Genomic DNA, 18,961 nt, shown 5'->3' on the forward strand with positions numbered 1-18,961 from the left:
GTAAAGCCCGGGCACTGACAAGTTGACCGCCCACCCCTTCAACCTCTGCAGCAATGCCGGCAGCACTCATACGTCTATTTTCAAAAGACAACCTCTGGATATGACGCTGAACACGTGCACTCGACTTCTTTGGTCGACCATGGCGAGGCCTGTTCTGAGTGGACCCTGTCCTGTTAAACGGCTGTATGGTCTTGGCCACCGTGCAGCAGCTCAGTTTCAGGGTGTTGGCAATCTTCTTATTGCCGAGGCCATCTTTATGTAGAGCAACAGTTCTTTTTTTCAGATCCTCAGAGAGTTCTTTGCCATGAGGTGCCATGTTGAACTTCCAGTGACCAGTATGAGAGAGTGTGAGAGCGAGAACAGCAAATTTAACACACCTGAGACCTTGTGACACTAACGAGTCACATGACACCGGGGAGGGAAAATGACTAATTGGGCACAATTTGGACATTTTTCACTTAGTGGTGTACTCACTTTTGTTGCCAGTGCTTTAGACATTAATGGCTGTGTGTTGAGTTATTTTGAGGGGACAGCAGATTTACACTGTGATACAAGCTGTACACGGACTACTTTACATTGTGTCAAAGTGTCACATCTTCAGTGTTGTACCATGAAAAGATAAGAAAATATTTACAAAAATGTGAGGGGTGTACACTTTTGTGAGATACTGTATGTTTGTTTTTTGTGATCAATGTTTCATTAAATAATGACAAAATGATATAATTAATAAACAACTGTGCCAGAAACAAACCCAACAATCCCTCTCCCACCCTTCTGCCCAGCAATAGTTAACGTCGCTGGCTGGCTGGCTAACATTTTCTTCAAGTCTAACGGCGATTTGTTTTAATAGTAATGACCGACTAGTTCAGGTACTTTGGGCTACAGAATCAACCCATCCTGCTCTCCTATCTTTATGACTATACTGGTATTACAGACCTACTAAAAAACATTACGCCCAGCAACTGGTTTTATGCTGTACTGTGGCTCTGTGCTCTACTCTAATTTATGAATTGCATATATTTTTATTTACAAGTTTTTCTTTATTTCCCTTTTTACTTCATGACGCTTGATAAGATTTACAAAAGAAGGTACAAATAAGAATGCTTCTTTCTCCATGACAAACTCTAATGAAATAATGGATCACCTCCATTTAAGGGTGTCTGTCACTGGCCGAGTTTGCTCCTGATGGCGTTCCTCGGTTTAGTCTCGATACCAGGCTTCTCTGTCTAGATATCAATCAGTTGCCTTTTCTTCTTCTTCTTGTAGGTGCAGTTCAAACCACTTGGGTGGGTCAGACTCTGAAATAGCTATACAGCTAAAAGTGTAGTGAAGCTATGGAATAAAGCGGGACAACAAACTGTCACAAATGGTACATTTATTTTTAAATACAAAAAAACAAAAAACAAAAAAAACAAAAACCTTTATACAGTTGATGTTACTTAAATGGCTTCCCCTGGCCAATCCCACGTTCTGATCCCAACAACCCCCACCAAAAACAGCCTTCAGAAGTAATAAAAACAAACATTTCAGAAAAAAATATCTTCTTAATAATAATAATAATACAAACATCAGACTTTTGAAACACAATTGATACTTTTTTCTCCCTTAATTTTAGAAAAGGTCAAGGTTTAAGCTATCTGTGTAAATAGGAACTTTTTTTAAAAATACATTTGATGATAGGTTAGGGCACGATGTAGAATGACAATTCTTATAAAATATACCCTAAAATAAATGTAAAATGTGTCATGTGGGCATACAGTATTTTTTGGCTACAAGTAAAATTTCCTTCTTGCTTTTTTATGAATGGCATAACGCGTTTACAGTATGTACATCTTAAATGCAGCAGTCATGTTTCTTTATGTTAGCATACTGGGAAAAAATTGATTTGGGTATTTCTTCTGATGGTCACTTACAATATACATATTCAGCTTAAACCTTGACATTCAGAATTTTAACTATAACGTACATACTCCCACCCGCCTAAAAATCATTGCATGAAAACAGAAAAAGTTCACAACAGAAAAAGTGCCCCCACCCCATTTATAGTACATAAATACTGAATTATACACCTATAAAAATAAACTTTTCTTGTTTAATTTTCAAGGCTTTTTTTTTTTTTTTTGTTCAGTCTCAAGAATAAAAAGTACAGTAGCTGCTGCTCTTCCTATTGGCATGGTTTTTTTTTTCTTGAGCACCTTGCCACACTCGAACCTCGTTTCCCTCAGAAGTAGCACTGGGCATGCGCGCTCCAGGAGGAAGGAGTCCACCAGCCTGCCCTATGGTCTCCATGTCTCTACCTTCCCCAGAGAAATCTCCACACTCATGGGTATCAACCAAGTAAAAGCTGTTAAGACTCACACTGAAGGCACTCGTTTTAAAATGCTTTGTTTTTTTAGTGCCACCTGATTTCTCAGTTGAGAGTATCTCCAGACAAGTTATTCAGCTCAATAGGATTTCATAAAAATATGAATTTAAATTTACGACTTTAGTTCAGGTTATAGTTCACATGAGTAAAGAGGTCCCTAAGCCCATCACTCATCCTCAACCCAACCTACAAATTCAACACACGCAGGCTGAAAAGGTGCAGCTGAATCATGCAGAAATACCTAGAACAGTGAGCGACGCAGTGAGAGAAGTATTAGCACATGTCACAGTAGGACAGCAAGTGAGGCCAAGAGCTACTGGAATGGAAAATGATCCAATTGCACTTATAAAAGCAAAAGCTGCATGTAACTTTATATTCACTAGCGTTTTACAGTAAATCTCTTTAAAAAATGGCTTATATATACACATTATAATAATATCGGACTTTTGAATAGGGAGTATTTGCTGCTTGCCTGTAAATTAAATCAAGTGGCACTGGTGATATACACCTTATGCTTAACATTCAGTTTTTTGTTACCTAATTGAATAGATAAAAGATGTACCATCGCTATATCCCTGTATTACGTACGATGCGTGGTGCCAAATGTAAATCGTTAAACTCTCCTACTAATATTATATATATATATATGTGTGTGTGTGTGACAGGACTCCTTCTCCTCTTCCAAGCAAAACATATAGTCCTGTCTGTTAAAGTAACACGGGGGGGAAAATGTTATTCCAGACACTAACTCTCACTCCTAGTCTCAAGCTTAGTGATGGCTGTAGTTTCAGTGAAATCTTTCAGTCTAAAAAGTAGATTTTTCAACAATTTTCATTTGTCTACTTTCACATCTTTAATCTCTGACAAGAAGAATCGTATTACTAAACATGCTTTATGGCGTCCCTATATTGCTACAATTGACCATAAACAGGATGTACAAGGCTGTGCAAACTGCAAAAGTGACCGTGAATGGGTCTATTCCAAGAACAGGCCTTTCCACCTATGTGTTCAATCTTTCATTGTCTGGTGTGCATTACGCATGTTAGTGGCTGGTGGGGACTGGAGCCTAAACAAGCAGCATGGCATGCAAGGCAGATACCAGCCCTGGACATGGTGCCAGTCCATCACAGGGCATATTCACACCCACTCACTCAATCACATTAGGCCAATTCAGAGTCACTAAGAAACCTAACCTGTACACCTCTGAAGTGTGGGAGGAGAACTGTCTTCTAATTAAATTCATTCTTGTCTCAGGAAGAATGTGGAGTCCAAGTCATAATAAATGCACAATACTGAAAGGACTAATATTGTGCAATAGATTGAAGATCTGTACAGTATTTATTTAGTGAATACAATTTTGGTATTCTAGATTAAAGGAAGTTAAAGAGCTAAATGGTCAGCATAAGTTTCTGAGAAAAATGACAACAGGTGACATCCAGATCAAAACTCCAATTCAACCGAGAGTACCATCTTAGAAATGAAAACCAAATAACAAACAACATGTATGCAGTGGGGATGTAACCAATTCCCATCGTGTAACTGCGATTACCAAAAGCATTGTTCTGCTAAGTCATGAGAGCTGACAGGTCATATAATCTGTAGTACATAAAATGTTCCTGTGACCCAAGAGTGCTTACACGGGTGTGGAAACATCCTAAAAGCAAGTGAAAATGACTGCGACATAGCAGCAAATGGATCCAGTGATTTTCTTGACCAATGTGGTTAGGAAATCCTGGAATGACCCATTAAAATGTGAATCTTGCTTGATGTCTCCTGTGCATGTGGCACCTATAAAAATGATGTCACAGGTTGGTTTCTGCCGGTGTTATGAAGTAGATGACAGAGCTAGAGTTGAAGCATTATTCATCTCGGTTTCATTTAAAATGTCATTATAGGGTCATTACTGTTACGAGTACAGTGAAATTCGCACTTACCTGTGCTAAACATGCAAAACTTAATCGCTCTCTGGGACCATGGACTATCTGGCTTTTTAAACTGGTTATGTTTTCTTCCACATGGAATCATAATGCAAGTGTTCTGCACTGCAGACAAAGCTCAAGTACTTAATGAAGTCTGAGATGATGGGGAAGTTTTACATGATTTTGAAACTGTGATCACTATTGATAAACTACATTAACAAACATCAAGAAAGGCACCCAGTGTAAAACAATACCAAGGAAAAAATGACATCCAAACCCAAGAATATGGAAAAACGACAAACTAAACAATAACCAACATAGTCATTTTCTCCACTGATTGCATGTGGATTAGGACAGTATGCAAAAGTAAGTCATTTATGTTCGATATAATCAATATAACATTTTACAATTTAACAATTTAACATTCTTACATTTCACAGGAACATACTTGGAACCATGTCATCCATCCCATTTTCATTCGTAGTGTTATTGAAAAAGTGGCATAAATCTAAACCAGGTCCCTGGTGCTGTGCCATCTTTAAGTAAACTTAAGAGCATTTCAGTCGTTCTTATCAAAGACACACACAGAGTGTCTGTGACTGAAGCTATCAATGACAGGGCATATAATCAATACAAGGTTGTCTAGAGCCATCTTTATTTAATCAGGTATACACTTGAGTTGTAGGAAGTTTTTCCTCTCAAAATCAGTGCTGGGGAATCTTTTCTTATAAACAGCGGACCATTTTCTTAACGCAGTTTATGCACTGCAGGGAGCAGAGAGCTCTTCTAGAAGTGTGCATTTTCATCCTTCCCTTGTGCTGGAGATTAAGAATTGGCAATCCAGTGTCATGTAAAACAATACTGTTAAAGCGGAGGTAACCATTTTGTCTGTTGTACACAGAACATGAACAATGGCTATTCCTTCTTAAACATGCATTTAATTGAATTAATTTCTCTTTAATTTTCAAAGGTTTGACTGTTGCCACAAAAAGAGGAAGCACAGAAGTTTTCTTACTTCAATAGCTGAAATGGTTTGGGACAATGAATATAAACCAAATTAAAACTGTAATAAAAATCCTGTTTAAAATATCACTGTACATGATTAAAAACCAGGGCCCTGGAGCTGCGATACAGCAGTGTTAACCAGTATGCCATTGGGAAATAAATATTTTTAAACACAGAGCCCCGTATTTCAATATGAATAAACCTCTCTGAAGACAGATCTGGAACTTGAAACGTGTGAAGTTGATGAATGCAGTTTCCTGAATATACAACACAAATAGGGAGATTAGGAGGCAGAGTTGATGCAGAAAGGGTTTCTGTGCTTACAGCCACCTGAGTACCTGCAGGGAAATGACCAGAGTTCTCAGGTCCTAAAGGTTGCAATTAGATCATGATTTGTGGTACAATTAATGTGCCAAATGTATAAATAAACATATATACTTACTGTACAAATCCATACACCTTGAAAGGTTCACGGTTTCTTTATGCATCTTCAAAAATACAAGTTTGATTTTAGAACCACATGGATGAAGCTAACTATAAACAGCAAAAGGTGGTGGTGGAAACACTCTGCCAAGCTTAAGGATTTAGGTTAGATGATAACAAAAAAGATTAATAAAACTTATATTGAGCAGTTAAATATGCACTATATAATTAGAGGTCTACCACTAAATCATTTGCAGTCAAAGCTAATGACTGCTGTCTCATTTTAGAATATTGGACAAACTATGAATTGATGTAAACTGACAGTGGCTTGTCAAGTCCTTTCACAAGAAGCTGCTACACTCAGTAGTCTCCATCATGTGACAACACACACCATTCAATATACTCGTCCTGTGAAAGTCAGTAAATGATTGCCATTACACTTGAAAGCAATCTAGACCTACTCGACATAAGTGACTGTGTGCTGAACATTTCATACAAACTCAACATGAAGAAAGGCTTGATTTTTATTAGAATTAACTTCCGCTTAGTCACAGAGAGTTTTGCTAACTTTCTGGCCAAAATTTAGAACCAGCTGTATTGTAAGAGTGTAAAAAATGAAGAAACACACTTCCAGGCAGGCCTGTCTGTTTATGTGCCATCATGAAGGATCTGCTCACCACTGTTACAATTTCTGGTGTACTTTTGCTGTAAAACAACTGTAGTGCAGATATTTAAAAAAATGAACAAGGAACTCATATTTTTGTCTGTGGGCTAAATAAATTTGACATTTTTGTAGAGTAGATATAGATTTTGTTTTTAAAGGTGGCACAAAGCTCCATGACACAAACATTTTCATTAATAGTAAATTGGCCCCATAGAAAATTAAGTGTTCTTGAGAAAAACACACACTCACACACACATATATATATATATATATATATATATATATATATATATATATATATATATATATATATATATATATATATACATATACATATACATATATATATACATATACATACACATATATATATACATATACATACACATATATATATATATACACACATATATACATATATATATATACATATACACATATATACATATATATACACATACACATACATACATACATACAGACAGACACACACACACACACATATATCCAAGCTGCATTGTTTAGTATGAGTAATAGTTTTGGGGCATGTAGTTTAGAAATAAGCCATGTGAAGATATGAAGAGTGCTAATTAAAAACAAAAATTGATTATTTCATTATTAAAAGTTGGGGATGTGTTCAGCAAATCTATAGTGACTCTTTAGGGTTTTACATGTATACAGGTTGTCCAACCCTCATTTAATGTGTACAAAACCTATAGTTTATAGTGCTGATGTGAACTATTAAAAATGTCTAATTTGTCCCTCATTGGCTTCTAGGCAGAGCTGACAATGACAACCTTCTGTTGTTTACTCTCCTTCTTATCTAAAACACTCTTATTATGTAGTTACAACATTTTCATTTTTCAGGGTTAGCCATCTAGTGTCATGGCAGCACTTGGCACAAAGCAGGGACCAAGCCTGGGTGGGACACTAGAATTGCCAATAGGTGCTGTGACATGCATGCATTTAGGATGTAGGAAGAGACTCTGAGTACCCAGAGAAAAAGCCATGCAAACATGAGCAAAACATGCAAATTGCACACACTGCAACCAGGAGTAGAATTCAAACCCAGGACATTGGGATCAGTGAGGTAGCAGTGCTGAACACTGTACCACAACAAAACTTAAATGTATTCCTCAGTGGTTTAGGGTATGTGTACAAAAGATAATGTTTGATTCATTATAGGTAATGCAAACAAATTCATAAAATATTAATCCCGTTAGTTACTGTATACTAGAGAACATTTATCACTCATTTGGTCACTTTGAAAGTAAATACCAGACATTTTTAACATTTGGGCTAAAGGACATTGTAGTACAACCTGTTGCTTCAGTACATGCTAAGCTTTCAGTACACACTGCCATTTGTAATTACTTTTAAGTCCTAAAATGTATGTTTTTAAATAATTTGCATATATATAAGTGAATTTGCGTAACACAATACCATCTTTTGGTACAGTAACTTTCCTTTATGTTTTCCTGAAACTGGGAACAGCAGATGAGTTACCTGTAATGAATTAAATGTTTCCTCAACATAGTGTCACTTCACAACTGGCTGACAGGGTCCATCATAAACACCATGTACCAAAAGTATAGCAGCAGAAGAAAACAGCATTTGCAAGAGAAGCCTGTCTGGACTGAGCTGGGTGGCTCTATTTCTTGCATGCTCTGCACCTTCACCAGCTTCCCCATTACAGTATGTTTACAGGGAAAACACCCATTTTATATCCTCAGGTATAGGATGTACCATCTATTGAGTTGGGATAGTTTTACAGCTAATTTTACTGTAGTTGACCTCTTGCCATTTTACAAGCCATGCTGAAGTAGCCAGTGTACTGTGGAAATATCTTCTTTGCTCTGTGCAACAGTAATTTGAGTAGCCTACATGATGCAGGGAAAGGACATCAGCCCTATAACAACACATGACCATCCTCTGCTTCCCTGCCACCCCCACAACAGCATTATCTGCCAACTCCATATGTGTAGAGGGTTTCTCCTCATTTTACCTATTATAGGCAGCTCAATTGTTCTCTAAGGCAGCATGAATATGATCAACTAATCCCACCAGACCTCTGAATAAAGGCTCACCTGGATTATTTTATTTTTTTGGCACTAGGGTTTCTCCAAACAATCAAATGCCTATTGGGCTTTGCCCTGGCAATAACACAGAGAAATCAGGCCTAATGTCATTTATATATATATATATATATATATATATATATATATATATATATATATATATATATATATATATATATATATATTACATACACACACAGTATATAAACAGCCACACATTATTACACAAACAGGCTTGAAGAGGCATTTTTCAAGATAAAAAAATGGGAAGGCAGTGCAATCTGTACAACTCTGCACCATTCCCCTATCACACGCACAAGGATAAAATAAAATAACATTCTCTTTGGCTGAAGTGAAAAGCCACAGAATCTGCAGTGTACGCACATCGCAGTAACGTTTACAAAAAAAAAAAAAAAAAAGTTTCAAGGATCTGTAGACAATCTGTCTTTTTTCAGTACTTTTCCTTAAAATAAAAAATAATAAAATAAATAATTCTTAACAGTCTCTAGAAATGAATGGCTGCTCTTTTGGAGTTCCTTAGTTGGTAACGAGGTGAAGCTGGATGGTCACTCACTCTTTGGAGTTGTGCGTGGCTTCCAAGTTTACTACCTGTAACTCTGTCAGATTACTGCCACCACTGGTGGACTGCTGTCCAATGACCATCTGAAACAGAAAGACAAGAATTAGTCGTACTGATTAAATCATATCACAAGCCATCTGTATGGAACAGCATTTGTGGCAAAACAAAATAAATAGCAATTATGAAATAACTAATCACATGATAAAAGTACAACTAATATAAATAAATAAAAAATAAATATATAAATAAAGGAGTCATTAAATTGTGAAAAAAATGCAGAATTAAATAATATAGTTGCTTTACAATTATTTGCTGCAGGGCTGCCAAACTAACTATCCCAGCTTTTAACTGTCTTCATGTCTTTGCCACTTGGAATACAAGCAGAGTGAAAGACCTTTGGTAGCCTACTGTCTACGCTCATGGGAAAGAAATGCAAATGATTAACTAATAGGTGCAGGTTGAGCTTGTTGGTATTTGTATTGAATAACAAGTGATGAAACGATCATGAAAAGATGCATTTTAAAATTAATAGTGCCGACATTCAAGGAATATTGCACTCAAAAATGTAGTATTAATATTTAATATCTTTTTAATATCTAATATTTTATTAGACCCAAGTGGTTGGTAGGTATGGCCAAGAAAAAAATGTAATCTCATGTTTTCATGCAGAGTGAGAGAAATAAGTATATGACATAATAGAACCCAATATTGACCAGTGGTGTACAACAGCAAATTCTACGTTCATGGGGAAAAAAAGAAAAATGAATCCCATGTTACATAATCTACAAGTCATTTATCCAGTCATATGCTCAAAACGCAAGATTTATTGCTAAAATTTTATCAGTTACTTCCTGTGTGAACAATGCTGATCATAAACAGGAAACTAAAACCATTATGGGAAAGACGTTTTACATTGGAAGGTCCACATCTCCCTCTCATTTGGTGCGTAAGAGTCCAGTTTTCAATTTAAAATGTCAATCCCATGAGGCTCTAGGTTCCTGTTCATTACTGTTGCTGATTATTCCGGACGAAAATATTAAACAATATTTCAGAAAACATTAATGCATTTTGCATATCTTGAGCATACAACTGGATAAAGGAAATGTAAATTTTGCAACAGTAGTAACACAAGATTCTTTTCAATGGATATTTTTACCATCGTTTGTGGTTTTCCAGTGCTGGTCACTAGTATGGCCTGCTATATCAGAAAATTTGTTTTGTCCTTTCTCCATGAAAACTTGAGATTACCAATTTTTTATTTACCATCACTAGAAAGTACATGGGATAAGTGTTATATAAATATTTTTTGGACGGAGTATTCCTGTAAATGTGCTGTTTTAGAAAAGTTTTTAAAAAACCACAACCATTTCTAAATGAAATTTGCAATAACTAAATACAACATAACTACACTATTGAAGTATAATTAAATGATTAAATTGTATTTCATTAAAAATTAAATAACTGATTTAATTATTCTTTTTTTAATGACTTTATATATATATATTTTTTTTTTCATATGATTATTGTTATTTATTTCATTTTGGCACAAATGGTATTCCATATAACTGGGAATAAACAAATAAAAATGACATTAAAGACCAAGCTAAACTCAATTCAATTTATTTCACTTTTGCCTAACAATGTTAAAAAAAGATGCATCCAGGCAGCAGAGCAGTGATGCCCATTGACAAAGAAGACAAAGATTAACAAATGCATGTTATCAATGATCAAAGCTGCAGGTGGTCACAGGTGGACATTTTGGAGAAGCTGTGCTGAAGTCCTTAGTTAGGCTGGTTCAAATGTTTAGTGTCTTCACTTATTGTGCACATCTTTGGATTTGATAGACAACAGGTATATTTCAAAAACACTCATGGACACAGGAAAAATAAGCAAACTACACAGAGTAAGTGGGTCTGTAATCACATTTAAGTGCTTGGAGTTAACACTAGAATTACCAGAGCCTACGAAAAAACTTGTAGATCTGTCCCACATTAAATCGCTTCTTAAATCCGTTCACACCTCTCCGCCAACATCTTTTGTCATCTAAATGTGCTGATAAAGACAAGCTGTCGGCTATTCCATCCCCCCACCGACTTAGAACGTGCACAAACTTCTCCCAGCTCATGCCTTGATTGATTACCTGGGAGTGAAGTGGAGTTTTAGAGTGGAAATAATAGATTGTTATTTGGAACACACGAATTTCATGTGTGTTCCGTTTCTACAGTAATCTGTGTCAACACATTGTTAAAACAGAAACCTTTTCATATTTTAGTAATAAATGTTACAAAATGTAGGCATAAACTATAAAATTTGTGAATCCTGAAGTCCAAACATCAAATAAACACATTCACAAAAGGTTCAAGAACGATACAACAGCTTCTGTGGCGTACTGTTAAGATTTGCTGACTTGCAGAGTGCAGCAGACTTGCAGTGGCTTAGACACCCAAGTTCAATTCGCTGGGGAGAAAATGTTTTTTTTTTTATATAAAACCTTCGCGTTTTGCCTGCCTGCCTGAACTCCATCTATCTATATAGTAATAACAGTAATTTTATTATTATATAGCAGCTTCCCTGTCTGCCTATCATATAGTGCCTTTCCTTCCTATCTATCTATAGATCTATCCCCTTAGCTTTTTTTTTGTATATCTATTATACAGTGCCTATGGGGTGCCAAACAGGCAATTATTTTCAGAATATATAAAGTCAGCGTTGGAATATATAAAGTAATTCCTGAATATATAAAGTCAGAGTTAGAATACATAAAGTCATTACCGATTATATAAAGTCAGCGTTGGAATATATAAAGTAATTCCTGAATATATATATATATATATATATATATATATATATATATATATATATATATATATATATATATATATATATATATATATATATATATATATATATATATATATATATAAAGTCAGAGTTAGAATATATAAAGTCATTAGCGATTACATAACGTCATTACCGGATATATAAAGTCAGCGTGGGAATATATAACCTCATTCCTAAATATATAAATTTAAAATCAGATTATATTGATATTGATTGAAACGACTCAGGCACATTTTTAGTAAACTCAATGAGTTCCTACTACAACGTAATGAACTAAGTTAACAAAAACATCTTCAGAAAAATATAAAAAAAAAAACCCCACTGTTCAGTTAATTCATTCAACATGATGCAGGGCAATCCGTGCACATTCTAAATCAGTGGAGGGATGGAATAGCCGGCTGCTTGCTGGTTGTCTTTATCGGCACATTTACAGGGCAAAGGACGCTGGTGGAGAGGTGTGATGGGATTTAAGGTGGGCTGGATCTACGTGTTTTTTTGTAGGCTCTGGTAATTCTAGTGTTAATAGCATCAGTACCTCACTGCATTACCATGTCACATATACTGGCAACCATGCAATATAATATAAAAAAATAAGTTAATCAAGTTCATTCTAAATGATGGCAAACAGGAGAGAAGTGAGTATGACTAGGGAAAAAAAAACAGACAGAGGCATCATATATATTTATATATGTGTATATATATATATGTATATATTTCATACTGGATGTAGTTGCACAGGAATCTGTACTGTCCCAGGTGGTGCAGTAAGAAAGACTTGTGGAACTCCTCCTACGGGGAAAAATAAGAGAGGGGAATTTCAGTGAAATATCCAAATACACTGCAGCAGAATGAAGATTAAAATATTAATAATAATAATAAAAAGTATAAAAAGGATCCTACGCAACTCAAGTGTGAATAGATGACATAAGAACAAAAGCAAATGACAAAAACAGTCTATCCATCCATCCATCCATTATCCAACCCGCTACATCCTAACTAAAGGGTCACGGGGGTTTGCTGGAGCCAATCCCAGCCAACACAGGGCACAAGGCAGGAAATTCAGTCCAAAATACATCAATCCTTATTCACTTATGTTTCGAGATCTAAAAGTCCACCGGGTTGCTACTGTGTAATAAAATGATGGGTAACCAGTGCAACATGGCATGTGAAGCATATTGAATGCAACTAGGTAAAACAAAAAGGAGTTCTCATCTTGGAGTCTCCTCACATGACTGCTAAACATGCAGTGACTAATACAAAAATTCACTAAATATTGGAGAATCTGTTGTACAGCCAATAGTCCAAAAAAATTTTTTTAAAGTAACTTCTACAATATAAAAAAATAACACTACATTTCTTATGTTAAAAAATATAAATCTTGTCACACTTGGTTCACTTGAGTTAGTATTTCCAGCAGTTGCTTTTGTTTGGTGACTTTTTAGTGTTGTTTGGACTGCTGATTTCATTATTTTCATTTGACTGCTCCAAACTGTAAATGGGGAAACAACACTTTATAAATAAAACAGATTTTTAGGACTGATTACATTTATTACAAACCGCTTTATTGCTTGGATCATGATCACGATTTTGTTGGTTCGAAGTTTGAAAGTGCAGTTTGTATTTATCTCCATCTCCCATTGTGCAACCAACATTGGCAGAACCACTTAGTGGTTTGGATGAAACATAATGAACAAGTCATAGGAAAAGCTCTGGTTTTATATACGCCGATTTAATATTTTTAAAATGAATGATGAATACAAAGGTCAAAATATTCAAGAGTGAGCAATCAACTTCACACGTGTAATTGAATTTTTGAAATTTACAGAAGAAAGCAGATCATTTTATGAATCTGTTACAAGTGACAGGATAGTGTCTGAAGTAAGGGAATGCATGTCAGACAATGCTTATGGCTCGTACTAGAACTCATTGTGGATTTGTGACTGTTTTCAACAAGCAGATTGGTCATATTATATCTATCCTATCTAATCAAATGAACAAAACTGTTGTAATGCAACATTCACTTTAAAGTTGCCTTTAAGTTTACATTTCGGAATGGCACATTGCTCTACCCCATGCTGCCTAACATAACACATAAAGACAAACTGAGAAATGATGTTGAGCAGCACCCACCACCAATTCCAACACTTGCCTTGACTCAACATTGCCTTGTTTGTAGTTTGCTTGCAAGTGCACTGCTTCTGTTTGCATTCACTTGTGTTTTTGGCCTCACTGGTTCCTTTTAGTTTTTCTACTTACATTAGGAACCATGAAGCTGTTGCATCTACTTGAGACTATTCAGACTATCCCTTTATCAAATAAGTGTTCCAACCACCAGAAATAAAATGAGAAGCCCTTAAAAGCACTCACAAACTAAATTATTACAATGATTTATTCATCAATAGCCTAAAAAATGTGCTATTTGTCAAAAGCACAAGCAAGCCAGAATGTACTAAGACACTCTTTCATCTTTTAGTTTTTAGTGCCTTTTTGCAATGAGAATGATGTCAAGATGTCAGTCACGATTTTGCCTGAAGGGGCCTGAGCTGCCATGAAAGCTTGCATATTGTATTCTTTTTAGTTAGCCAATATAGGTGTTATTTTGCTTGACTTCTCATTGCATCCACCATGGCTATCACAGTACAGCACCCTAAAACTAGTGGCTTTTTTGAAGAGTTTCACAAAGGAATCTCTTCTTAAGAATAAGCCACAGCGCAGTGCCTGAAGTCTGCCAAGCATCATTGAAGCTGCTAATGTAATCAGGTCTCGTGTTCAGACAAGATAAACTTAACTTTTTGGTCACGTACACCATTGTCAAGTTTGACTACATATAAAGATATGCAGTTGCTCTCCACTGTGAAATGTGGTGGATCATTGATGCTTGGGGTCTGTTTTGCATGTGATCCACTGCCTTTTCTGAAGGCTGATAGAAAAATGAATTCCACTACATACTGGCAAATTACAGCCCAAGACTTGAATGCCTCTGCCAGAAAGAAAGGAACCTTGGCCATTGGTGTAATATCATAAAATAATGACCCCACGCACAATTCAAAATCAACACAGAAATGGTCTCACGCACTCAGATTTAAAGTTTTGAAATGACCATTCAGTCTCCAGATTTTAACCCAAGTGAAAACCCATATTTAAAAAAAACTGGAAACATTCAGCATTGGCAAGTCATCCAAGACCCCTCTACAAATGTTCTCTGACCTGGTTAAAAACTATATAAAACAGGCAGTGATGTTATGGGTCAATATTAATCATACCATGTTCTAAGCCTGCTGAATCCTGAGCTGCGTTGAGGGATGCTGGAGCCTATCCCAGAAAGCACAGAGCAGAAGGCAGGAACAATCCCAGGACTGGGCTCCAGAGTTTAGCAGGGTGAACACACTCACTCACATGCACACACCACATACCCACTACAGTTAGTTTAGTGTTGCCAGTCCACCTAACCTGCATGTCTTTGGACTTATGGAGGAAACCCAGGCAAATGGGGGAGAACATGCAAACTCCATGCAGGGGAGACCCGGGGTGCAAATCCAGATCTCCTTACTGCGAGGTAGCAGTGCTACCACTGCCACCCCTGTATTAACAATGGGAGTGCCAGTATTTTTGACAGCTATATTTTTAATTAAAAAAAAAAATAATTAAAGATTAGGCTTACACTTAATTGACTCATGTTATATATTAATGTTTAACTCGTTGTCATGAGGGGTACCAATAATTCTGGAGTTGACTTTAAACTAAAGCATCAAAAGCAAAACAGAAGAGAGACACAGCTCTGGCAGACTTATATTAGAACAAAATAAATAAATTTGCCAAATCCTAAAAAGGCTTTATATTATTCTTCATAAAGAAATTTGTTTTTCCCAGATTTGGATAACGGAAAAAACATCATTGCAAAAGATAAGGATTTTTCCAAATGTCTAAAATAAGCTGTTGCACAGGTAATGTAATCACAGTAACTTTACTGTTATATAGTCATATTACATTAAGCATTACACCAAACAATGTCATTAAACAACTGTGAATAATTATGATTCTGACATTATGTGACAAATTGGTGGAGTGGCACATTTTCATATATAATCTATTCAATCCCTCTCAATATATGCAGTTAAAACTACACTATCTAGCAATGATGAAGTTATGGACAATATCACCAAATGTGTTTTTTTTTCCTTTAAAATCTTTTTTATTAGAATTTCAGATAATGAATGAAAGGTAGCTATCAACAAAATAAACTCATCAATTTATGTAAAGCATGGACTAAATAAACTTTAAACTGCACATCACACACATTTCCCTTAACTCCGATTACCCAAAAATTACCTGGGTCAAGAATAACTGTCAATGATGTTGGCAGACACCTGTCTCACTGGAATATATGACTTGGGAATGTCCCAGGCTCAGGCATTTTTTAGTATGAAATGTTTTGCTTATTTATCAGACAGGATTGGATGCACAATGATCCTTATCCCTCTAACAGCACTATCTAGAGTGACACCCGATGGCACTTTAATCCTTGTGAACAATCTATCATGGTGTCTTAAACTACATTGCTAGCACACTGCGAAATGGATCCTCAATACAAGTTAGTCAAACGCCAGGAGAGAAGTGCACATACAAGCTGCTGGTACAGTTGCTCATCTCTCCTGCTGCTTGAAGTAAGTTGTAACTGTAAAAGTAAAATAATGATTTATTTAGAAATTAATGCAAAATAACAGAATTACGTAAGCATAGAGTGAACAAATATCTACTTGGTTACAGTATAAAACAACCTCAAAGCTCCATTATCTATACAGGGTGGTCCAGATCTAATTATGCAACTTTCAATGCAATGCAGGAAAACAATACAAGACAAGACAAGACAACCTTCTCCCTGCCATTTTGGAATGCAGGGCAGGTGCTGCCATCTATTGCCAACAAAAAGAATTTTTTGTGAATTCTCTATGTAAGAAACTTAAGTTGTAGTGTAATGAAAATTGCATAATTAGATCTGGACCACCCTGTACATTATAATTACTGATTTTTTTTTTCCCCTCCGACATTGTAATTCATAGGTAAGCGCCAGAACTGCTCTAGGACTTAATAGATATTTTAGCACTACATTGGGTATTTCTTTCAAAAATGTTATGTTTAATAAATTTGAACTACATTTTGTCACAGTTCCTGTACTACGAACAACTCTAAAGGGGCCACCATTCAATACAATTTTGAAATCACTTGAGTTGGAAACTGTTGTTTATATGAAAGCTGTTGAGCCACCATTCATATCATATCACTTTTTAACTACATGATATGGTAAAAGTGCTGTTAAAAGAGCATGCATATAATGTAGTCTCTGAATACATGTAATTGCATTTTATTATTGCTGTTATTTTTAATAAAATGCGGGAAGTACAAAAATTATAAAATGCTCCAACACCAGTGTGATTTAATATATACTGTAAAGTCCTGCCTGTATTGTGGCCTTGCCTCAAGGCTAACTAGAACTAACCTGCTAGTTCTGGTTATTTATTTCAGGATATGTTTCTAGTCACAATCATCAAACCACAAAGGAAAGGCCACTTTCAACATGTGTTGACTGACAGAGACCCAAGAAAGATGCAGAGTGGGAAGCCCTGCAATCAGTGCTAGGAGAGGAAATCCTATCTTGCTTGACTCAGTGACACCTAGAAAGACCGGAAAAGATTGGACATCAAGAAGGTGAAGAGTGAAGGCAGACAGAAGAGCTGTTTGGAATGCCAGTACTGTCGAGTCAAAGGCCCTACAGAGGCTCTGGGACCAAATGCAAGTATGTACAATTCTGATAAATACATTGTTACTCTTGTCAGACTAACAGGCAGAGAAGGGAAGGAGTTTCAAGTACAGTTATTTGCCAAAAAACTACATCACACATGTGACAGTTTATCAGAGCAATGCCATCACAAATATCAGTGCAACAAAGAGTTACTAGTTTCCTGGCATATGCACAGTTTATGAATGCTGAGCTTCTTCTGCCATCTTAAAAAAAATCTCATTGACCATTAAGCCAACCATCCTTTTTTTCTTAGCCTTGGCAGGACATGAACCTTATGGATAAAACATTAGTCTGTTGTAAAGTGTCCCAATTATATGAGAAGGATTATACTACGGTTTTGAATTTATAGCAGACAGCCTATACATGTTGATGCCACTTGTCACCAAGCACCTCACTAAAAAGCAATATTCATGCAAATCCTTAAATTGTTAAGACAGGGTTTTAAGTGATGGCATGCATGCTTTTCATAACATATCCTCTAGACCTACTTTTGGTAAACTTTCTTTAGCTCTAGATATAACTGCCAGCATCCCACTAACATACAGTGGGTACGGAAAGTATTCAGACCCCTTTCAATTTTTCACTCTTTGTTATATTGCAGCCATTTACTAAAATCATTTAAATTGATTTTTTCCCTCATTAATGTACACACAGCACCCCATATTGACAGACAAAAAAAGATGGCCTTAATTCTAAGCAGTATGTGTGGAGACAACCAGGCACTGCTCATCACTTGTCCAATACAGTCCCCACAGTGAAGCATGGCGGTGGCAGCATCATGCTGTGGGGGTGTTTTTCAGCTGCAGGGACAGGACGACTGGTTGCAATCGAGGGAAAGATGAATGCGGCCAAGTACAGGGATATCCTGGACAAAAACCATCTCCAGAGTGCTAAGGACCTCAGACTGGGCCGAAGGTTTACCTTCCAACAAGACAATGATCCTAAGCACACAGCTAAAATAACGAAGGAGTGGCTTCACAACAACTCTGTGACTGTTCTTGAAAGGCCCAGACAGAGCCCTGACTTAAACCCAATTGAGCATCTCTGGAGAGACCTAAAAATGGCTGTCCACCAACATTTACCATCCAACCTGACAGAGCTGGAGAGGATCTGCAAGGAGGAATGGCAGAGGATCCCCAAATCCAGGTGTGAAAAACTTGTTGCATCTTTCCCAAGAAGACTCCTGGCTGTGTTAGCTCAAAAGGGTGCTTCTACTAAATACTGAGCAAAGGGTCTGAATACTTAGGACCATGTGATATTTCAGTTTTTCTTTTTTTAATAAATCT

The 18,961-nt window shown here is 36.3% G+C and overlaps 1 protein-coding gene across 1 annotated transcript in view; it reads right to left on the reverse strand.

Moving 5' to 3' along the window:
• Positions 1-750: 750 nt before the first annotated feature.
• LOC120516958 (serum response factor-like) overlaps positions 751-18,961 on the reverse strand; it is a 39,789-nt gene continuing 21,578 nt past the window's right edge. Inside the window, exons 6-8 of the mRNA XM_039738996.1 lie at positions 12,597-12,664; positions 9,029-9,117; positions 751-1,332 (exon numbers count right to left, since the gene is read on the reverse strand). Of these exons, the coding sequence (XP_039594930.1) occupies positions 1,308-1,332; positions 9,029-9,117; positions 12,597-12,664 (182 nt within the window). The 3' untranslated portion in view covers positions 751-1,307. The remainder of the gene's footprint in view (positions 1,333-9,028; positions 9,118-12,596; positions 12,665-18,961) is intronic.

This window comes from Polypterus senegalus, chromosome 16, assembly GCF_016835505.1.
Source record: "Polypterus senegalus isolate Bchr_013 chromosome 16, ASM1683550v1, whole genome shotgun sequence".
In the NCBI taxonomy this organism is placed as follows: Eukaryota; Metazoa; Chordata; class Cladistia; order Polypteriformes; family Polypteridae; genus Polypterus; species Polypterus senegalus.